General features: G+C 52.5%; 1 protein-coding gene across 1 annotated transcript in view; it reads left to right on the plus strand.

Annotated features, from left to right (window-relative positions):
* The window catches only part of KAZN (kazrin, periplakin interacting protein), a 1,024,745-nt gene that overhangs the window by 637,181 nt on the left and 364,185 nt on the right, over positions 1–23,379 (plus strand). The window contains exon 3 of the mRNA XM_079142965.1: positions 15,528–15,768. Within this exon, the coding sequence (XP_078999091.1) occupies positions 15,528–15,768 (241 nt within the window). The remainder of the gene's footprint in view (positions 1–15,527; positions 15,769–23,379) is intronic.

Raw genomic sequence — 23,379 nt, forward strand, 5'->3', positions numbered from 1 at the left:
GGTTTCCTGGGAGCCTCTAGGGACACCCATGGAGGGGAGAGAGGAAGTGGGGACTGGGTGGAAGGCAAAGCCGGCAGGCAGCAGGCTCTACCCGGGCCCAGAGGGGCTCTGGAACTGGGGTGGCCCTTCAGAGTGGACGCAGCAGGCCGGGCTTCTGTGTCCAAGTCACAGGCCTGCAGGCGGGTCCCTGGGTGGCCGCAGGCCCTGGGGCAGGTAAGCCCTGCTCTGGCCACAGGGAAGGGGTGTGGCGCTAGCCTGTGGCGGCTCAGAGCTGAGTCTCCCCGCCTTGGTGGGTGTGCAGGGGCCCTGAGGAACAGAGCTGGGCAGCGCTGGGGTGTCCACTGTGGCTGAGCATCCTGCACGGGGCTCGCCTAAGCCTCCTCACCCGCTTCCTGGTGGAATGCACTAGAGCTTGGAGAAGCCAGGCGGCCGGCCCAACATGGAGCAGCGAGCACTGTGGCTGGACTGAAGGCAGCGCGTGCACCTGGACACCGGACTGTGGCCTGGTGGCCGTGCCCGTTCCTGCCCAGCCTGTAGGCGCAGCTCATCAGCCCCTGAGGACGTGGGCATGGACATCCATTGCCTGGGTCTCCCCAAGGTCCCTTCTGCTAAGTCACTCCCCCTCCTTTAGCGTGAGCTCCTCCCCACTCCTTGTCCCTCAGGTGGGCCACCAGCTGGAGTCCCTGGTGCCTCAGGGATGGAGGTCACAAACACCTAGCCAGTCCATCAAAATGGCACTGTGGCAGTCTCCAGGTCCGGTTCAGGGACAGGCCGCGTCTTCCCTGGGAGCCACAGCTGAACGGAGCTCTTCCTCTGAGGAAGCGAGAGCAGAGTGGGACCAGCCAGATGCTGCCATGGCTATGTCACCCGGCCTCCTGTGCCTGGAGACGGACCAGCTGCATGGAGGGGAATGAGCTCTGAGGGCTGCACAGAAAACGGTGGGCAGGGGGCCCATGGGCCTGTGCCAGCTCCCAGACCTCCTGGGGCCAGAGGCAGACCCCCTTGGTGTGAGCCGGTGCTCAGCCTGGTCTCTCATGGGCAAGCAGGGCTGTGGGTCACATTCTGTGCCCTCCCCCAGGCCCCAGGTTGACGTGCCCTAGAATCCGACTGCCTTTGGAAACAAGGTCTCCAAAGAGACAATTAACTGAAGCGAGGTCGTCTGCTTGGCCCCTCGTCCAATCTGATTTACAGGAAGAGGTGTCCTTTAAAGAAGAGATTGGGATGCAGACGCACACAGGGGACAGCCGAGGGAGGGCACAGGGAAAGGCAGTCATCTGCGAGTCGAGGAGAGAGGGTCCAGGAGACGCCAGTCTGCCAGCACCTTGACCTTGGACTTCCAAGGCTGGAACTGTCCAGCCTGCAATGTGCCGGGATGGCAGCCCTAGCAAAATAACACACGCACCCTCGGTGCCATGGGGCGTGGGCTCCAGGGCGCCCTCAGGTAGCAGACCCGGCGGAGGCTCCAGGCCCATCTGTGGAATGGCGCGGTGTTCGCACTTGACCTGCGCTCCCTCCCCTCAATCTGAAGTCATCCCTGGGTCACTCAGAGAACCTGTGACAGTGGACGTACTATGTCAATGGCCGTTATACCGTATTATTTAGGGAATTCAAGTTTTGCTTTTGGAAACTAGAGTTTTGTGTTTTTATTCCCCAGATACGTTCAGTCTGCAGCTGTTTGAATCTGCAGATGTGGATTCTCAGATCGGGAACCCCGGGATAGAGGGGGCCCCCGTGCAGGCAGGACCACGCCCGTCAAGGGCTGTTTCCATCCCCGAGTTTTCCCGGGGGCCCCGCAGCCTCGGAATCTCCCCGCCTCAGAGCTGCGTCCCTCTTCCTCCTGTGGGTCTGCACGTGGGCCAGCTGGTGTGTGTGCCTGGGCTTTACCCCAGCCTGTCGGTCTGGCTCAGGTCTGCTCCGGCTGAGCCCAGTGAGGTGGTCCCCGGGTGCCCTTCCCAGCGAGGGTCCCGGAGCAGGAGAGGCCCCTCCACAAGGTGCCAGCGCCTCCAGGACCCTGCTTGCTGCGAGTTCACGCATCTTCCTGTGGCCGAGGAGGTCACCTGGCCAAGGCTCCGTCCGCAGGGCAGGGAGAGGCACTGCCAAGTCAGAAGGCAAAGGCGAGACCGGAACAGCGTCAGCGTGAGGGGCTGAGTCAACCCCAGAGGCAGAGGGATCTGGAAGGTGCCAAGTGACTCCTGAGGCAGCAAAACTTGCCAGCCCACCAGGCCACGTCAGCTAGGTGTCAGATGGCCCTGTCCCGGAGGGCTGGTGGCTCCTGGCGATCCATTACAGCAGAGTCAGCTGTCCCCGCCCCTTCTCAGAACCGCACGTGCCATCTCCAGGTGGTGGCTCCACGTGCAGAGACACCAGATCCTTCCTGAGAGATCAGAATCGATTTTAAATAGACACAACTACTCCCTGGCCGGGCTGTCGGAAGGAGGGGATATAAGCTAGAGGAAATGTTTCATTTCTTTTTGTTTTAAGTTGTTGAAATAACCAAAGGAGGTTTTTTAAGGTTTGATTACTGATTTCGGGAAGAATCGGTTGCCAAGTTTTCGATCATTTTCAAGAAAAAGAAGTGTAAGATCAAAGGGAGACTTGGTGGCAGAGATTCTCACCTTGTTCTGAGTTTGGGAGCTTTTTACAGCAGAAAGAGATCAGAAACAGAGTTAGTCTGATTTCATGATGTGCCCCTCCAATGGAGAAATCAAGTGCCACAGTTTAACGCATTCAGTAAGTGTTTACTGAATATCCCCCATGGTCGTGAGATCACCTAGAAAAATATAAACAAATCATAGTGATATTAAGCATCGCCACTGTGCGGGGGCTGTGGGGTGAGTCCAGCTCTCCCTGGGTCTCAGTTTCTCATATGTAAAGCAGACGTGTTTGATGAGGCATGAACTCTTAGGTCCCTTCCAGATCTAGAATTCCTCACACAGGATGATATTCTTTTTTCATTTGCTGATAATTAAAATTAGAGGTGTGTATAAAGGGAAGTGAGGCTGCAGAAGGCATAAAGATGAGGGCGGTTCCAGATTCTTCCCAAAGGTAAAGCTAAGAATCCATGCTGGGGGCAGGGTTGCAGGCCTGTTATCCCCGTGATTCAGGAGGCTGAGGCAGGAGATCCAAGTGGAGGCCAGCCTCAATAACTTAGCAAGACCCTAAGCAACTTAGAGAGACCCTGCCTCAAAATTTAAAAAAGAAATAAATAAAAAGGACTGGGGCTATAGCTCAGTGGATAAAGCTCCCCTGGATTCTATCCCAAATACCAAAATTTAAAAAAAAAGAAAGAACGAAAATCCCAGAAGCAGAACATTGATTATTGCACTCATGTCCATTGTTCTGCCTGCCTTTCCAGAGAAAGGTTCACTGTTCCAGTCCAACCTCAGGGCAGGTATGTTCGGATCCCGTCTCAATCACACTTCAATTCCTTCAAAGTCCCCCTCCTCAAGTTCAGGTATAAGAAGGTGAGACAGAGTAGAGGTGAAGAGGGGGTCGCTGGCATCCCGTGGACCTGGGTCACCTTGTAAGTGGTATCTGACGGCGGGCAGGTACATTAACCTTCCTGAGCCTCAGTTTTCCGATCTGAAAGATGGGATGACACCAGTAGCTTCTGCCTATTGTCATTATGTTCTTACCACGAGGTCAGAACCCCCTAGAATCCTTGCACCCTTCTGAAAGCAGGTTTTGCCTCTACCAGCTCATTTCGCCTCTGCTTCATCAAGAAAACTGAGAGAGAATTTACATCGTCCCTGGGATTCAGCGACTGTGTCTTCCTTTGGTGGTCTTCGGGAAAGGTGTCTGTAGATTAGTGAGAGCGTGTTACTTTGAATTAAAACCATGATGATAAAGAGATCTTCAAACGACAGCCTCCTTCACTGCGGAGCTAGAAAGGTGGGAACCCCACAGGCGAGCGACCCTTTGATGGTCCCCCAGGGAACTCGGGCCTGGAGCCGGGTCCACCTCTGCACCTCCGAGCTCGGCGGGCCTACATTCGCCTGCGGAAAAGATCTGGGTTGCTTCTGATTTGCACTCAGTGCCCCACGCGGGAGCCGAGGCCCAGACCGCCCGACTTCGGGGAGACGTTTACGCTCCCATTTGGGTTTGATGCCTCCGCCCGGTGACAGCAGGAGAACCTAGATCTGTCTTTCTTCTCTTCCCCGAAGCTGCCCGGGCGACGGGGCTCCCCACACTTCCCCGGAGCTGCGAGGCTCTTTGCGTTGTCAGAGGCTCTGCCAGACTCCCTGGGGCCCTGCCTGGCTGGCGGGGGAGACTGCAGCTCTTTTTCCAGACAGTTCTATTGCTTGGATATAGGACAGCTGTTTCAGAGCTGGAGAGAAGCATCCAGTGATGCCGGGGCCAGGTGTGGGGCTGAGCAGAGGGGCAGCACCAGAGGGAGCCCCCACCACCTGTTTCCCAGCCCCCTTGAAAGCCAAGTCTCCAGCGTGTTTGTCTCAAAAGCAAGAATTCTGACAGCTCGCTGCTCTTGGGCAAAGGGGTCAGAATGCTGTCTTGAAATCAGGGTGGCTGAGCATGTGACATAAGTGACATCTCTGGGAACAATGACAGCCCTTCTTGAACCCCACATGCCTGCTACTGTGGCCTTGTAGTTCCAAGAACCAGTTACAAATTCTTTAAATCTCCCCTGCCTCAAATAAGGCAAGTAAATAAATAAAAGGGCGATGGATTGAGTCAAGTATGACAGCGTCACGCGTTCCTAGCTAGAGACACATTAGCCCGGGTCTGCAGCTAATCCTGACTCTCGGGGGCAGATGGCTTCAAGTTCAGTCCTTCGGGCAAACTGGATTGGACAGTCTTTGCCATTTGGCTAATAAATACTTTCCCCAGGGCACTTCAGTGCCAGAAGAGTTTAGTATCAGTGCAAGGGGCAAAATCCAGGCAAGATTCCTGTTACTGCTGCTTCAAATTCTCAACAAAGGAGGGCACACATTGCCAGACCCCTTTGTAATGAGTTTGATGGGTGCTTAAGCTAATGTCTCCTGGGTGGTCTTGAGTGAGAGTCACATTGTTCTTTGTGGCCTTTCTGGGGAGAAGGCACTTTTCCCGGGGACGGTGTAGTTAACTCAGTGCACAAATTCATCCTAGGAATAGAAAGGAATGAGCTCAGAGGGAAGAAGCAGCTCATGGAAGCCAGGGCAGGTGCGGGGGTAGGGGCAGCATGAGTAGAACTGAGCAGAAAACTTACCTGCAAAAGACATTGGTCATCTAGCTAAAGAAGTGAACGAGGAAGAACAAGATGTGGCAGTAAACACACCCTGGAACATCCCCTGCTTGGGAAACGGCTCCTTACCAAGTCTGATGTGCTTATGTCTAGTAATGCTCCCAGTTGCTCCCCACCCCCCATGGCATAGAGAGCAACTTGTATTAGCAGCGAGAAAAAAATAAATTACCCATTTAGGGTAGGTCTGTTAAGTATTTGAAGCCACTGGGGTACTATTTTGTGAGCCAAAAGAACTAATTTACCAAATGGGTCTCCAGGGCCTGGCAGAACAAATGCACCAGCCACAAAGGAGCAGCCCCCTCCCCTGCCCTCGCACTCAGGAGATCCTTTTGCAGAGAGCGAAGGGCACGGGATTGGGGGACGTTGACGGCTCTTTGCAGCAGATTGCAGAGAGGAGACTGCGCTCATGTTTTAAAGGGGGAATCGGGAAAGAAAGAGAAGGTGGGACCCTACGCTGGGACTCGCCTGGATCTGAATGCGATTGTGCAAACCTTGAGCTGGGGAGTGTGAGCAGCCTCCTGCTGCTGCGTGTGCTCCTGAGGGTGACTTCCGTGTTGGGAGAATTCCACCCGAGCTGGTAGAAACCCGTGGACACGCACAGTGGCAGAGCATAATGGAAGCTGCCATGACAACTCTCAGTGTCCCCACCGACGTCCTCACAGGCGTCATCGCCATCTCTCCGTGCTACTGATGAGATCTATCGAGTTCTTTCTAGGTACCAGGCGCTCTGCCAGGCGTTCACGGGCATTGCGTCATCAGATTCCTCAACGAGTCTAGAGTCAGTAGTAATATTCCATTTTACTAATGAGCAGCCTAAGGCTCAGAGGAGTTCAATAACTCATCAGGCATCACAGAGCTTGTAAGAGGCAGGGCTGGGACTTGAGCCTATGTCTAACTTACTCCAGAGCCTGTGTGTTGAAGCAGAGGAAGGATGTGGTGGTCACTGGTCCCTGTGATCACCGCCGTTATCATTGTCCTACCCGCAGGTTGGAGGGATGTTTGGTCAGGTGGGAGATTAAAACCGATCGAGTGTTCCAGTGGCTGGGAGACTAGACCCTAACCTTCCCGGCTATGTGGGGAGAACCTCCCAGAGATAGCTCTGGCACGCTGGAAAACAAAATGGCACCCGCCCCATGGAAATACCCAGGCAGAGGTGGGCGGGAAGATGCCACATGTTGACCGGTTCTTGAGGGGCGCAGTGATGGTCCTCTGCAGGTGCAGATATTCATCTCAGGGTTTTATATTTGCTTGGCTGTTGCGATTTGCCACAGTCACCCACAGAGCCTGTGACTCAGCCCAGAGCCCAGGCCACCATGTGTGTTCTCGTACAAGCCCCACCCCACATCCAACAAGAAACACATCAAGAAGCCGAACAACAGTCAGGAGGAAAGAAATCACCCTTCTATCAAGAAATAGACTCTTCAAGTATCTGTGCTTATGATGTGTTCAAGTCCGGGCTGGTGTGTATGCTTAACATTTCTCTCTTTCCTACAGAGGAGCGGTGGAATTACAAGTGATTATTAAAGGACTGTTTGCAGATGGAAAATCTACGGAAAGGCTGGGTTGGTTCAATACACACACACAGGGGCGCACCCGGCCAGCGGCCCCAGGGCTAGGTGAGAGATTGCTCAGAGGTCACATGGGTCAACACACTAGTGACTCCACTGCGCGTCCACACAGGTGTGTGAGTGTGTGTCCGGCACCTGCGTACAGGTGGTCTCTGTTGCACTGCAGGCTGCTCCCGGAGCCCCAGAATCCTCTCCCCTGCTTCTCTGCCTCCCTCTTTCTTTTCTTCCCTTTGTTCCACAACTGTGGTTCTGGGGTGGCTGATGGGCAGGCGTGTGGCTGCGGGGGCTCTGTCCCTGTCCCCTGCTCCTCTTCCCACCCAGCCCCGTCCTGGCTGCCCCTGTCTTGGAGATGCACCTCCCTTTTCCCCAGAGCACAAGCTGAAACCCACTCAGCCAAGGTAAACCCCGTAAATGTCCAAGAGTTACATCTCCTGGTGGGCCGGATTCACGAGTGACAATTTGAATAAAGACAGCCTCCATCAGCAGGAGGGAGGGGAATTCCCCAAGGACCCCTGGGTGGAGGGGGCGGGCAGCCGCGGGACAGACAGCAACCAGAAGAGAGAGTGCAGGGTGCCCTGCATGGTGTCCGGCAGGCCCAGTCGTGACCGGCACCGGTGCTGTGTGAGCCCCTGCCCTGGGCGCCTGCAGCTGGGTCTAGACTTCACCGTGCACCAGGCTCTCCTGGGCAGGCAGCGTGGTACAGACCTAGGTGCCCCTCCTGGGCACCTCCAGGGCTTCTGGTCGGCCTGGGCTTCTGTGTCTTCTCCAGCGTCTCCTGGGGACTCCGTTCCAGAGGTCTTCATCCTGCCTTTGAGAGACACGGGAATGAGCCTAGAGTTCAGAGACCTGCTCAGAGCCTGGCAGAGGACACCCTTTGTAGGAAGTGGCCTTAACGTTGTAGGGCTGGACCACACCTCAGGCCCCTCAGGCAGCCACATGCCGGCTCTGAGGAGTGTCGGGGTTCTCTGTCCCCGGCTGCTGGCCTCCATGCCAGGCTGGCTTCTCACACAGCCCTCCCTTGTCCACCTGCCCCACCTGAGGATTCCTGGAGGCCACTGGTCCATCACTTGACCCTGCGGGGATGGGGTGGGGTGCTCCCTCCAGTTTTAGAGCCAGGCAGAAATGATGTCCCTAACTGGGTCTGAGGGGAAACTGGGCTGCCTGTGGGGACATCCACAGAGTCCTGGTCCTCAGCGCGTAGGTCAGCTCGGCAAAGATGCGTCCAGCACTGTGGGGTCAGAGGTGGAAGGACATGCAGGCGGCTGGTGAGGCTCAGAAGCCTCGGGTGAGACCTCAGCGGCTCAGTCCGCCAGACACAGAGTCCAGGACCCGCTCCACTCAATGGAGTTGTTTCGGGAATAAAATAAGAAGAGAGCCGTGAAAGTACTTGGTGAATTAGGCTGTGACTGGAATTCCTGGGGAAGATGGATACGAGAAGGTTTTAATGAGAGAAGAAAGAGCACCGTGGACGCAGAGTCCTGGGCCTGGGGAGAGGGACATGCCCGGTCAGCCACTGGCTCTCTGGGGACGCATCAGGGAGCAAGAGTCAGTGGGGACAAAGCCCCACCTTCCTGGGGCCCCCAGTCCGGCTGGTGGGTGCGTGTGGCGGGGGATGGTGCAGCTCTGGCTAGGACATTTTGTCGCATGCAATAGAAATAATCAAATCAGCCTAAGTAAAGGGCATTTATTCTTAGAAACTCCATGAATCCAACACAAACAGAATCAGCAGAATTGCCTCAGGGACCTCAGTAACCATAGCTTAAAGACCTTCACCCTGGTGAGCCAAACTCACAGTGATGTATCTTTTAAATCCTCCAGTGGATACAGTATTACAAATTAGCACATAAATAAGTAAAACAATAAAATACTTGGGAATCAATCTAACAAAAGAGGTGAAAGACCTCTACAATGAAAATTGCAGAACACTAAAGAAAGAAATTGAGGAAGACCTTAGAAGATGGAAAGATCTCCCATGTTCATGGATAGGCAGAATTAATATTGTCAAAATGGCCATACTATCAAATGCATTATACAGATTTAATGCAATTCCAATTAAAATCCCAATGACATTCTTCATAGAACTAGAAAAAGCAATCATGAAATTCATTTAGAGAAACAAAAAGCCCAGAATAGCCAAAGCAATCCTTAGCAAGAAGAGTGAAGCAGGAGGCATCACAATAGCAGACCCTAAACTGTACTACAGAGTCATCATAACAAAAACAGCACAGTATTGGCACCAAAACAGACAGGCAGACCAATGGTACAGAATAGAGGACATAGAGACAAACTCACATAAATTGTTACCTCATACTAGACAAAGATGTCAAAAACATACATTGGAGAAAAGGTAGCCTCTTCAACAAATGGTGCTGGGAAAACAGGAAATCCATATGCAGCAAAATGAAATTAAACCCCTATCTCTCACCCTGCACAAAACTCAACTCAAAGTGGATCAAGAATCTAGGGATTAGACCAGAGACCCTGCAACTAATTAAAAAAAAAAAAAAAAAAGTAGGTCCAACTCCACCATGTTGGCTTACGACTGACTTCCTTAACAACACTCCTAAAATGCAAGAAGTAAAGTCAAGAACAAATGAAGGGGACAGATTCAAACTAAAACTAAAGAAACGATCAATAACGTGAAGAGAGAGCATACAGAGTGGGAAAAAACCTTTACCACATGCACCTCAGATAGAGCAGTAATCTCCAGGATATATAAAGAACACAAAAAACTTAACACCAAAAAACAAATAACCCAATCAACAAATGGGCTAAGGAACTGAACAGATACTTTGCAGAAGAAGAAATACAATCAATCAAGAAATATATGAAAGTGTTCAACATCTCTAGCAATTAGAGAAATGCAAATCAAAAGTACTATAAGATTTCATCTCACCCCAATCAGAATGGCGATTATCAAGAATACAAACAATAATAAATGTTGGCAAGGATGCGGGGAAAAGGTACACTCATACATTGCTGATGGGATTGCAAATTGGTGCAACTACTCTGGAAAGCAGAATGGAGATTCCACAGAAAACTTGGAACAGAAGCACTATTTGACCTAGCTATCCCACTTCTTGGTTTATACCCAAAGGACCTAAAATCATCATATTACAGTGACACAGTCACATCAATATTTATAGAAGCTCAACTCACAATGGCTAAACTATGGAACCAACCTAGATACCCTTCAACGGATGAAGGGATTAAAAAAAAGTGTTTTATGGAATATTACTCAGCCTTAAAGAAGAATGAAATGATGGCATTGGCCAGTAAATGGATGGAGCTGGAGAATATCATGCTAAGTGAAATAAGCCAATCCCAAAGAACTAAAAGCTGAATTTTTTCTGATATGCAGATGGAATTGACAATGGGTGGGTGGAGCTAGGGAAGAATAGAGTTACTTTAGATTATGTAGAGGTGAATGAAGGGAGGGGAGGGGGCTTAGGGATGGGAAGGACAGTAGAGTGAATCAGACATTATTACCCTACATACCTATATAACTATGCTACCTGTGGGATTCTACATCATGGATAGCCAGAAGAATGAGAAATTCTACCCCATTAAATATGATGCATCCAAGTGCATATTCTACTGTCATGTATAACTAATTTAAAATTTAATTTAAAAAAAACATTGCAACAAAAAGTAAACAGATCAATGGTGATCAATGCTATGAAATAGGTCAACGTGGAAAGTTGAAGCTAAGGGATGAAAAGGAATCGCGTGCAGAGAGTTAGGAGAGAACCTTCCAGGCAAAGGCAAGAGAAAAGGCAAAGATGGAGGAAGACCCCAAGGTCAGAAAGAATGAGGGGCGCTGGGGAGATAGCTCAGCTGGTAGAGAGCTTGCCTTGCAAGCACAAGGCCCTGGGTTCGATCCCCAGTACTGCAAAAAAAAAAAAAAAAAAAAAAGAAAGAAAGAAAGAAAGAATGAAGGGCAAGAGCTTCGTGAGCAAGGGGCGTGGCCGAGAACCCGGTGGCCACAGCATGCCGGGCTCTGGCCTCACCCCGCCCCTCTAATTAGGAAGAGCGGTGTGCCGGCAGCGGGAAAGGGCGGGAAAGGGGCCGTTGCAAAGACCCTGGTTTCACCCGGCCACCTGCTCCATTTCGAGCGCTCCTTCTCTGTCTGCAAACAAGGAAGGACCTCGCCCAGCCCAGCAGAGCCCGCTGCCTTCCAGCACCGAACAGCGCCGCTCCATTGCAAAGCAGGGCAGCTGCAGGTACTTGGTTTCCCGGGACAACTCTGACTGATGCCACCTGTCCCCACTTCATTATCCTGCGTCTTTTTCAGTCTCAAAGGTCTTCCAGTTTGGACGTGAAGTTACAGGGTGGCTCTGTTTGTGGAGAAGCCAGGTGCACGTCCTGTCTGCCTGGATCCCTTATTAGGAATCGTCCTTTCTCGGAGCTGGAAGTGGATTTGGTTTTGCAGATTTTACCAGAGGCCCAGGAAAGCCCTGGTGGGCACAGAGGCCGGTGACACAGCTGGCTTAGGCCGCTCGGAGAGGTCGGGCACTTGGCAAATACCGGCAGAGGCTGGAGACTGCACCTGAGTCTTGGATGGCGTTTGGCTAGTCGAGAATGACAAGAGGTGACAGGGAGAAGGTGGCGGCAGGTTCCTAGGAAGCAGATCCATCTTTTCTGGCTGTTTTTGTCTGGGTTTGCTTTATGTTGCTGTAGCAGAATCTGCAGACTCAGTAATTTATCCTTTAAAAAAGAAATCCATTTCTCTTGGTTCCAGAGGCTGGTGGGTCTTCCTGCCACATCATAACATGGTGAGGGCAATACCCCGGGAGACGGGCAGGCATGAGCGCTCCGGTCTCTCTTTCCCTTCTTCTAAAGCCACTATCGCCAGCATGGAGACCCCACCCCCGCACCCCCTCTAACCCTGATTACCTCCCAAAGGGCTTTGGAGATTCACTTTCCAACACATGCGCTTTGGGGGACGCGTTCAGATCACAGGTTCTTAGCATCAGCTTACTGGGGTGGGCGGAGGGGGCTAGTTCAGGAGCACGCAGAAAGGAGGATCTGAATTGGAACCCAGGCCTGTCCCGTTCTCATAAAATGTGAGCCCCAAAGAGAGAACAGAGAGCTGGGGATGAAGGGAACCCTCTCCCCCGAAAGTTTATACGTGTCTCCAAAGAAATGGCTGGCAGGTAGGCGGGGGCTGGCAAACAGGGCATGAGGCAGGTGGGAGAGGACATGGGTTCTGGACAGTCTGCAGCCCGAGATCCCCGGGAGGAGCAGTGTCCAAGCCCAGGGGCAAGAAAGGTCGGCCAGTGACCACGGGGGTTTAAACCACGTTGCCCTTAAAGGGCGACTGATCTCTGATTGCCTTTGTGTGGGGCGATTATAAGGAGACACATCAGAGGAAAGTCCCCCTTTCATGTTTAGGGGGGAACAAATCTTAAAATGCATCAATAAAAAATATGGAAAAAATGTCAAAAAATAAAATTCTTTAAAATCCTACGAGGTACCCCAGGAGTTTCTAAAGCAAGTTTCTTGAAATCTCAGGGAGGAAAGAGGGGCCCAAGAAATGAACCTTTGCTTTCTCTTCTCCTTCTAAGATTTTTTTCTTTTTTTCGGTTTGGTTTGTTTTGACTTGAAGATGGGGGTGTGTGGGATTAATTTCACTGGAGAGGAAAATGAGTAACACTTGGTCAGTTTGTTTACAGCACAAACATAGTCCCTCCTGGAGGCCTGCCGAGGGCTGAGGGCTGGGGAGGCTGGAGAGACACGAGGAGGCAGGGACGGCCCTCCTGCTTCTGATAAGTGCACACCGAGGCACGAGAGTGCATGCACATGCAACACACATGCAGACACTGCAGACAGAAGCGAGAGTGCACACACACACATACACTGCAGAGAAGTGAGTCCACACACACACACTGCAGAGAAGTGAGTCCACACACACACACTGCAGAGGAGTCCACACACACACACACTCTGCAGACAGAAGAGTCCACACACACACACTCTGCAAACAGAAGTAAGAGTCCACACACACACACACACTCTGCAGACAGAAGCGAGAGTGCACACACACACACATATGCACACAACACACACACTCTGCCATGGGAATGCATGCACACATACACTCTGCAGACAGATGTGAGAGTGCTTTCTCTCTCTCTCTCTCTCTCTCTCTGCAGATAGAGCTGCTCTTGCTTTCTCAGTTCCCCTCTCAGGAACACCCCCTGGTATTTGCATATACGCTGACTTTGTTATTGAATTGAAATTCACATAACATGGAATCGACCACTTTAATGTGGACCTTTCGTTGGCATTTAGTACATTCACCGTATTGTGTGACCATCACCCCTTGTCTAGTTCCAAAACATTTCCGCCACCCCCGAAGAACCTACAAAGCAGTTAGTCGTGTATTCATAGGTTATTAATGAGTTAACAATGTATTAAGGGTCTATTAAGTAATTAATAATGTATTAATAGCCCACTTTTCTCCCCTAACCCTCAAGCCTCTGGAAGACACCAACCTCTTCTCTGTCTCCATGGATTGCCCATTCTGGGTATTTCACATCAATGAAATCAGGTGATAAGTGACATTTGTGTTACGCTTGTTTCACCTAACAACGTTCTCAAATTCCATTCACATCATGGCATGCATCAGTACTTCAGAGCTTTTCATGGCTGAATAATATTCCATAAGTATAAAACATAATAGTTGATTGATGGTCATTTGGGTTATTTCTATCTTCTGGCTACAGTGAATAGTGCTGCTATGAGCATTCATGTAATTCCTAAAATTCCTGACATTTTTGTCTGGATATCTGTTTTCAACTCTTTTGGACACATACCTTGGAGCATATTTGCTAGGTCATATGTAATTCCATGCTTAACTTTTTGGAGAACCACAGAACATTTTCCCCAGGGGCCGCGCCATGACATCCCCCCTTTGAAGACCCACAGAGTGCTGTGGTCTTGATGCCCCCCCGGCAACCCAAAGCCCTGGTTTACAGCTACACTAAGCACTTCTGGGTGCCTTGGTTGATACATTTAGTCAGAACTTGTGCTAACGAGGCAAAGGTTGGTCAGCAGTTCAGTCCCCTAACTGACCAGTTAACCTAGCAGGGTGGACAATGGAAAACTGTGTCCCCTGCTGCTGCTCCACCATCTCATACTGTTCCGCCCTCTTGCAAAAGGCCGCTGGTGGCCACGAGGGGGGGGGGGCGCAAGAGTGATTTTAGGGTTCCACATTAAAGGAATGAAAAGTTCTAGCACTCAAGGTCTACTGAAGGCACAATGGAACTGGAATCGAATGGTCACTTGCTTCATTCACCTGATTTCTGTGGGCCGCTTAAGTGAATTGCTTCCTCCTGCCCAGAGCCTCAGTTTCCTCATCTCTAAAAGGAGAACAATAATCCTCAGTCCAAAGAGATAACGATTGCATAAAAAAAGCACTTTCATTCATTTTCTAGGTTGGTTCTTAGAGATTTTCAATAAATGCTATTGAATCTGTAGGGTGGGTGCCTGGCCGTATGCACAAGCCCCCATTGGTTTCTGCAAAATGCTCTTGGTCCCAGGTTGGCTGAGCAGGAAGGGTGGCGCACTGGTGTCCAGGGGGCTGCACTGGCTGTTTTAAGTTGTCCTATTTGCACGGATTGAAGCTTGCTATGGTAACAAAGTCTGGTGGCTGGAATCCAGGGCCCCAGTGAAAAAATGCGAAGCCTGCGCTCTGGGAGAGCCAGAGGCGCAGGGAGGGGCTCTTCAGCGATAAGCTTACCTCGGTTCTTCAGTCGCCACGAAGAGGCAGGGGTAAACTGAGGCGGCAGGGCGCCCCACTCCTCCGCACAGGAGCAAGGGGAGCAGCCCCAGGGACGCCCTCCGGTCCTCTCCTGTCCCCACCTCTCTCCCCGCCAGTCCCTAGCCAGCTAAGCCCTGGACCTGGCTGGAGCGGTACCTCCACCTGGGGCACACAGCCGGGTGGGGGCTGTGGACAGGCTGCGCTCCTGCTGGGGTCGACAGAGGCCCCCGGGCCACCCGCTCCGCTGCCCGCAAAGCCAGAACTCCGCTGCGGAGCTGGCGCGAGCCGCCGCCGCCCTCCGAGCCGCAGCCAGCTCCCCGCCAGGGCCCCTCTTCCGCGCGCCCCTCTCGCCCGAGCACCCAGCGCTTCCCAAGCCCCAGCCGGGCGCGGGGCAGGCGGCCGCGGGGCGGGGCTGCCCACCGCCGCGGGGAGGGGACCGGGCGCCGGCCGCGGCGCGGGCGCCCCCACTCGCTCCCGGGGCGCCGCCTGGCCCGCTCGCGGGCCCGGCCCCCCGCCCCCACCCCCGGGGGGTGTGTCCCCGAGGCAGGGGGCGCCGAGGGCCGAGGGCGGCCCGGGCCGCGGCCCAGGCCCCCTCCCGAGCGGGCGGCGAATGGTAGGCTCCGGCCGGAGAGTGCCTGGCGGCGCGCGGTGTCCTCTGCGCGCGGCTCCCGGCGCCCGCCCGCCCGCCGGGGTCTCGGCGATCGCTGCTCCTCCTCCTGCTTCTCCTCCTCCTCTTTCTCCTCCTCCTCCTCCCCCCCGCCGCCTCGCCACTGCCGCGGCTCGAGCTGGAGGCGCCGCTGTCATTCCTGCGCCGGAGGAGCCGGCGCTGCCGGTGCCTGGGGGTCGGGGCGCGGGGGAGCCGGGCCGCGGGGGACCCAACAGGTAGAGCCAGGGGTGCCCGGCCGCGCGCCCCCCGGCGCATCATGCAGCTCTTTGTCACCTCTCTCACCCCCAGGCCAAAATCCTGAGCATGATGGAAGACAATAAGCAGCTCGCGCTCCGCATCGATGGGGCGGTCCAGTCGGCCAGCCAGGAGGTGACCAACCTGCGAGCCGAACTCACGGCCACCAACCGGAGACTGGCGGAACTGAGCGGCGGCGGCGGCCCCGGCCCGGGCCCAGCGGCCGCGACCAGCGCCTCAGCAGCGGCGGACTCGGCGGCGGCGAACATGGAGAACCACCAGCTCGGCGCGCAAGGTAGGGATCGCCCCGGCGCCCGGGCGGAGGCGAGGCCAGCGAGCACGCGGGCTGGAGGTGGCCGGGGACTCGGCGCCCCGCATGCCCGGGGCGAAATCGCTTTGCATTGTGGCTCGTAACCCTTTCCGCCCGGCGGTGGTCACTGCCGCTCCTGAGCTGGTAGTTGCAGGCGGCTGTCATTAACGAAAACCCCTGCGCAGTGTGCACGGGGGTCACTCGGTCACACCGGCCCGGCCTGAGCGAGGCACAGCCGGCAGGTCCCTTCCGGCAGCAGAGTGCCTTGTCGTTGGCACATGGCCCCCGGCTCCCCAGCTCCGTTGCAAACTTTTCACGCCCCCACCCCCGCGGCAGGGGTGAATGCCTTAGTTCCCCCCAGCTCCCAAGGCCCCTTCCTTTGGAATGACTCCCAGAGGGAGCCGGGGCTCTGCCGCCTTGTTCAGGCTGGGGGATTGGACTGGTGTGCACTTTTCTCCACGGATGCCAAATCCCTTGTCTCAATTGCATCTGGACTTTATTTTCTCCCCATTTGCGATCGCGCAGGCAGTGGAATATATCAAGGAACAGTAGATGTTTGCTCTGCGGGGAGTTTAAATTTCCAGCAAGTCCACACACCGAGAGCACTTCCCAGGGGAAAAGCCAGACCTCGGTGGTTGAGTGATGGGCCCTTGGGGAAGCCCAGGCTGCCATGGTCGGTTGCAGGGAGCCCCTGTCTGAAAGGACTCCGCAGTTTAGAAGAAGGGGAGAAAGACAGCTGGTCTGTGTTGACATTGGCAGAGATGAGGCTCTGAAACCCCCTGCAGGGGTTAAAGGTGACAGAGGCCTCCCTGAAATGTGCTGTTTGGTTTCTGTGAATTGGAAAGTAAAAAGGTAAGCAGGTAAGCCTGCTCAGGGCCCCCATCCCCCCAAATGCCCTTTAAGAAACTGGTTAGGAACCATCATTTGAATTGTAAACAAAACAGCTGAAATTCAGAACAGGACAGAAAAGAAATCTCCAGTCCATGAGGGCCACTTATATAAATATGTCACTTGATGGAGTACAGGGTAGTGATTGCTCAGAGGCTCCAAATGATTGTCTGGCTCTGTTATTTCAACAGCTTCTCCTAAGTGTGGAGAGAGGGTCTGTTTTCACGTGGATGCCTTCTCGCCACCCATCAGCCCCTCTCTCACTTTCCTGAGATGGTGGTATGCTTTGTGAAGCGGACGCGGAGGCCGAACGCGGGCGGTTGTGTGGAAGTCTAAGTCAGATCTTAACTGGGTACTTCAGGAGCCTGTTAGAAGCGTTTAAGAATTGGGGAATGATTTGGTAACAAAGTAGCCATGACGTCATGGTGGGAAGATGTGTGGTCCCAGGTCGCCCTGCATGGTTTTCAAGGTTGGTGACTGGTGGTTCTTGTCACTTATCCCTCCTTATGTCATTGTGTGTAGAAGAATGTTCTCCACTGGGACCTGGCAAAAAATGGGAGAGGCGGACTGTAAGAGAATACTTTACTTTTTATAAGAAGGGACTCTTCTATCATTAAAGAAATAGCTAAGAGTCAAAAGCAGTAGCAAGGGACACCAAACAATGCTGGTTAATTCCTCACCGTTTCTCTCCGGTTCTCAGCCAAGGAAAAGTTAAGTGGCTTTTTATCTGGGGACTGGATTGAGCTGCAGGCTGGGCATGCTGAGAAAGGCACGCACATACCCGCAGCCTGGACATCGCCACACTGGCTGCTGGTTAAAGTGCTGTGGTGGAGCAACGGGGACTGTTTCCTTTTTCTTGTTTCCTACAAAAATGCACCAAGCTGTGGAAATGGAAATAGCTTTTGGATCTCTTGATACCTTTAAAAACACACAAGCCCAGCCGCTCCCTCCCGCTCTTGGGGACACCCTGCCTGTGTCAGTGGCTGGAAGAGGAGAGAGGGTTTCCATGGCTCATCTTTCTCCTGTTGGTATTTCTCAAAACCTTTACCTGGGGTACTGAGTGGTTTTATAATGATAAAGAAAATACAGTGTTAAAGGTTGGCGCTCAACTTAACTGTTGGCCACAGATCCACTTAAATTGATATGAATTTATACCCATGTGAGGGTTGAATGGAAAACAAGCCCCTTGCCAATCCAGAGAGGCATCAGGGACTTATCTGGAGCAACAGTGCCCCAGAATTCCATAGTTTTCACCTTATTTTGACTTTCTGAGGTTTTTGGTTTTGTTTGTTTTGATCTCCTGGCCTTGGGCAGCGTTCTGCTAGAGCAGTATCTTCAGCAGAGTTGTTCTGGTCGTTTCTTTTGCTTTGGTCATTTCTTTTGCTTTTATTTTCCTGAGGAAAAGAGTTGCGTTCTTACAAGTTAATTTTCAAGTGTGATTGATCGCCTGCCCGTGCTTCTAGGGAGACTCACAGAAGCCCGGCGACCTGCTCTCTGGGCTGCTCTTCCCCGTTAGAGTTGGTCTTGTGTTTTCGTTGTGTCTGTGTTGGTACCCTTGGGTGGGCCAGGCCCTAAGAGTATTTGGTGCTATCGAGTTATCACTTCTCAAATCAAGGTTTTGAATGAAATGAGAATCTTTCAACATGTGACGATTTAAGTCACCTTTCAACTAAAGCGCATTATGCACCTATTAAATGCACGTTAATGTACCTTTAATAATATTAGTAGAAATGGTTCAGGGAAAGAGTTACCTTTGGCCTTTGAATTTTTTGCTGCTGTTTAAAAAATTCTTTTTGGAATGAGTCAAGCCCTCTCATCAACCCATCGGCGCATGTTTTGTTCCGGTGGTGACAACTGGTGTCGCCTTGCGATAAAGAAAACTTGGTTTTTCCTGGAGGGTTAATGCAGCGTGTCTTTTAAACAAAATATTAACTTGGTTGGTACCCTCTGCGAGCTGGCATGGTTGCTATGTAACAGAATCTAGAAAGTGAGCTGCTGAAAATCTGGGCTTTCGGCACTTCGCAGGATCTTCTTTCGGAATCTGTGTTGAAAGAACGCCTGGCAGCCGGCCCATCTTCCCTCTCCCTGCCGCAACCGGGTTGGATAATCCCTAATGAGGACGCTGGCATACAGCTCTGAGGGCATCCGTGCGGGGTGGCACATTTCACAGCTCTGGAGGCCACCTCTTGGGTTAGAGGGGTCACAATTGCTTTTGACAGGTGGACAGAAGGAGGCTTGGAAAAAACAGCCCAGCGTTTGTTCCAATTCATCTTGTCGTCGGTAGCCAGAGAAAGGATTTGTTTAAAGTCACATTTCTAAGCTGTTTTCCTTAGCAGAACATCCCTGGGAAAATGTGTTTAAAATGCTTGCTGTTCTTTGAGGAGGAAACAGAGTTTGTTTCTTTGAAAATGTTTTATCTGATGAATGACTAATATTAGATTCAATTGGTTGCTTTGCTGTGCATAGAATAAAGCAATTAAGCACCAGTGCACCCCATTCAGATAGGTATTAACTGTATATAACGCAAATGCTTCTGCCCCATAGGATGTATGCCTGCTGCCATTAATTCATTGTTTTCTAAAGGAAATTCTTGAATTGATACAGCAGGTGAAGGCACTGAGAACCTTTCTCTGGCGCGGAAGCGTTCCTGTCCACTGCGCATGCTCAGATGGGGAGGGGGAGAGGGTTATTTTTTTCGATACCTTTGTACATTTCCCTAACTCTGTGCAGATTTTATTTTTCTCCCCGGATGTTAAAATAGGCTATCACTTAAGGTCTGCCTGCTCTTATCTACCATCAGTACAATGCTGGTGACTCTGGTTGAAGTACAAATTACCTCTGGAGTGAACTGCACGTGTGAGAAGCCTGCAGAGATGCTGGACACGGGTACTCTGCAAAAGAAGTTCTGTCCTTCTGTCCCCTTCCCAACTCATCCTGTCTCTACTCTTGTTTTCCCAGTTTTTCTTTGAAAAGAAGAATTTTCAGATGCAGAGAGGGTGGGACAGAACACAGCAGAGTCTTGGGGGCCCCCTGTCCTGTGACGCAGCCTCTCAGAGGTGACACAGCCTCTCAGAGGCACACGTCACTGTTGTCCAGGAGGGCAGTGGGCTGCAGGACAGCCTCTTCTTAATCTGGCCAGCTGTCGTGAGCGAGGGTTTCAAAGTTCTTCCTGAAAAGTATTGTGCGTGAACACAAAGATTACTTACAGATCGGTACAGTGTGGTTGAAATTAGTTATTGATTGGCTATTATTTACTATCTTTCCAATGTCTACGGAAAATGCCTTTGGAGGATCCCTTAAGTGAAGTTTCTGGTTCTGGTTACTTTCATGCTTCTGGCATTTATTTTGTGATTTTCCACAGTTTTCCAGAACTTCGTTGCTGTTCCCCAGAAGTCTTAGCCACTCTGGTTTTTTTTATAGCTTAGTTGCATATCGTCCCAAAGGAAGTCTCTATTCCTCTACCCCAAGCCCCCCAAGACCTTTGGCACTTTTTCAGAGTCCTGGAGGTTTGGATTTGTGACTTCCCGGATGCCAGCAAGTTGGTGGCACCTGGGCTTGGCAGGTGGGAGCTGCTCACTGGAACTCTGCCTGTCTATCCTGAAAGTCATGTGGACCCCGGGCGGCCAAGCTTGGGGTCTTAGCCACATTGACTGCAGTTTGTGTGTGTGTGTGTGTGTGTGTGTGTGTGTGTGTGTGTGCGCGCGTGCATGTGCACACGTGTCCATCTGTGTAAATATTTATCCCTGGATTATATAGGTAAGGAAAGTGAGATCAACGTGAATTCTTTTCAGACCCTGGCCAGGATTAGTTTGTGTGAACATCAGTCCATGGCTTCACACCCTCCCCTGGACACCTGGCAAGAAGAGAACATTTCTGCCTGTTGAGCCCAGAAAATGGGTTTTTAAGCCATCTTGCAAATGTAAATTAGCCCATATCGTGTGGGCTGAACATCAGGACAGACAACACTTGGGGTGACGGGGTGCCACCAACAGTGGCCTCCGTGCCCTGAAATGCATTCACTGAAGAAAAGACAGCTTTCCTACATTGGCAAGTCATATCTGCCCGATGATTCATAACAGCCAAGAACCCTGGGGACCCACGCCGCCATCTTCAAGGTGCCCAGCCAGGCCCATCTCTCCCACGGAGAAGGTGGCAGGAGACCAGGGCAGGACAGCCTCCTGTCCTGCAAGGCTGACAAGACCTGAACATTCTTGTTTGTCTGATGCAGCCTCAGATCCGAGTGGCAGGTCAGGCCGTGCCCTGTGGCCCTCCGGCCTCCCTCCTGGAATCCTGAGCTGCCGCAAACATGAAAGAAGCCCAACATGGTTTCAGTGAGTTTGGCGAGAACAACTGTTTGAGCCGGTTGCTTCTGCATGGTGGGAAACTGCTGCTTCTAAATTTATTCTGGTGTCTTTGTGGACGAGGCTGTGCCAGGCCTCTGGGTCAGACTTCTGAAAGGCCCGCCACCCCTTCGCTTCCTGACGAATGGGGGTCCTCACGCTGGAGCTTGGAATGGGCAGTTCTGCATGCCCGGCGCCCCCAGGCCCCTGCTCCCCTTCTGTAACAGAACAGGCTGGAGGTGGAGAGAGGTGGGGAGAGGAGGCGCCCGCCCAGCTGCCACCTCCCTGCCCCTCCGTCCGAGCAGGTGCTCAGGAGCTCCGTGGGATGAGGGCCGGCCTTCCAGTCCCAATGGAAGCTCAGCTCTATGGATTCCGCGAAGCGCTCCAAGTCATTAAGAGCAAAGCGTCCTTGGACAGGAAGCGGCCCGAGCTAACATTCTGCACCCACCTCCTGCACTTCGCGTGTTCTCAAGCTCACCGCCCGGGGGCCCACGGGACCCTGGGTGTTCCCAGCCATCTCCAAACACGCCGTTTCCCCTTCCAGTCAAGGCAAATCGGCTCACTCCAGTGCTTCCGTCTAACTTTTCAATGAGAAATAATAAGCACCTACCACATCCCGAGTACTGTAGCAAGTGTGTAAGGGACGTTAGCACATCCAGGCCAGGGGGGTGACAGATCTGAGCTCCAGTTTTCAAAAGAGGAAAGTGGGTCTCAGAGAGGTGAGGTCCCTTGCCTGTGACAGCAATGACCACAATGGGGATGGTAGCAGCAAAAGTTGACGTGGTGCTTCCCCTGGGCCAGGTACTGCGCTGAGTGCTTTTCTGTGACTCATCAGGCAGGTACCATTCACATGCCCATCTCGCATGTGAGAAAACTGAGGCGCGGAGACGATGCCGAAGAGCATACGGCCTTCATGTGACAGTGCTCTTACTCTTGCCACTTGGGCACCCAGGGTCACTCTGCCGCCACATAATTGGAGCCAGGAATTCAACCCCACCAGGTCTCTCTGCTGTTTAGACCCGCGTGTGCATCCCAGCCTGGTCTCCCAAGTCAGGAATGCCCTTGGGTTTGTCCCTTTAGGAGTGCCTGGGAGCTCCCTGCTCGCCGCCCTCCCGCCGATGTCTCCCCAGATGGGTGGTGGTTTCTGGACCCTGTGTAAAGTGTTAGGATCCTGCGTCAGAGGAGAAGCCACCTCCCGCCTAGGCACAGGGTGGGATGAGGAGGAGGTGGCTGGGTCCTGTTCACAGGTTACTCGCCCCAGAGTCACTTGTCACCAATGAAAGCACCCATTTTGACCCTGGACCCTGAGCCTCATACTTCTTGGACTTGAAGTGCTTTGTCTTGAGGTTCCAGGCACATCTGGAATCTTCTGACCCTATCTTTTCTGGAATCTTCTGTCCCTATCTTTTCCCAACTTCTTTCCCTACGACCTCAGCAGCCTCCAGTGGCCCAAGACCAGGCCCAGGAGAGGCCCTGTTAACTTTTCGCAGATTCCTTTACACCAGGGATCCCCAGCCTCTGCACTGATGTGGGTGGCAGGGTAGTTATTTGTTGCAGGTGCTGAATTGTGTGTTATAGGACGTTGAGCAGCCTCCCTGACCCCTACCCACCGGGTGACAGTAAAACCCTCCATACCTCAGAAGCGAAGGCCAAAAATGTCTCCAGAAGTTACTGAATATTCTCTTGGGGCCAAATTTATCCCTGCTTGCAAATTCCTTTTTATTTCATGGCATTAGGGGGGACCTCAGGCGTGCAGCTGGCACCCCCAGGAGGGTAGGGAGTTTTGTCTGTTGTCTTCTGTTCCTAGAATAGTGCCTGGCTCGTGCAGGATCCCAGGCAGCACTTGTCCAACGAGTGGACAGAGGGGCACCTAGGTAGAGTTCGGTCTGCTGACCACATTACATATGTTACAATGAAGATGGCTGATTTAATGACAGATGATTTTAGTTGAGTGTGTACATTTCACAGACCAAACGCTGTTCCAGATCTTTTACCCACGATGCCTCCATTAATCCTTTAAACCACCCAGGCTTATCATTTTACAGATGAGGAAACTGAGGCACAGAAAGGGTACATGACTTCCTCAGGATCCCTGAGCGAGCAAGTGGCACAGCCAGGATGCAAGCTCAGGCAAACGAGGCTCCAGAGACCGCTGTTCTCCAGGGTGCTCTGGAGCCTGGCAGTGTTTCTTATTTCCGTCCAAGAAGCCATTCTTGTTGGAATGCTGGCGTGGTGGCCAGGATCGGGTTTTGCATGGCAGGCGCTGACCCACTCGTCGCCAGTCCTCAGGGCTCTGCGGTACAGAGAGGCTCTGTCGCTGCTGGAGACCCTGGAGCTGGGAAGGACCTGGGCCTGGCCAGAGGTCGAG

Source organism: Sciurus vulgaris (genome assembly GCF_902686455.1).
Source record: "Sciurus vulgaris genome assembly, chromosome: 1".
NCBI classification, from domain to species: Eukaryota; Metazoa; Chordata; class Mammalia; order Rodentia; family Sciuridae; genus Sciurus; species Sciurus vulgaris.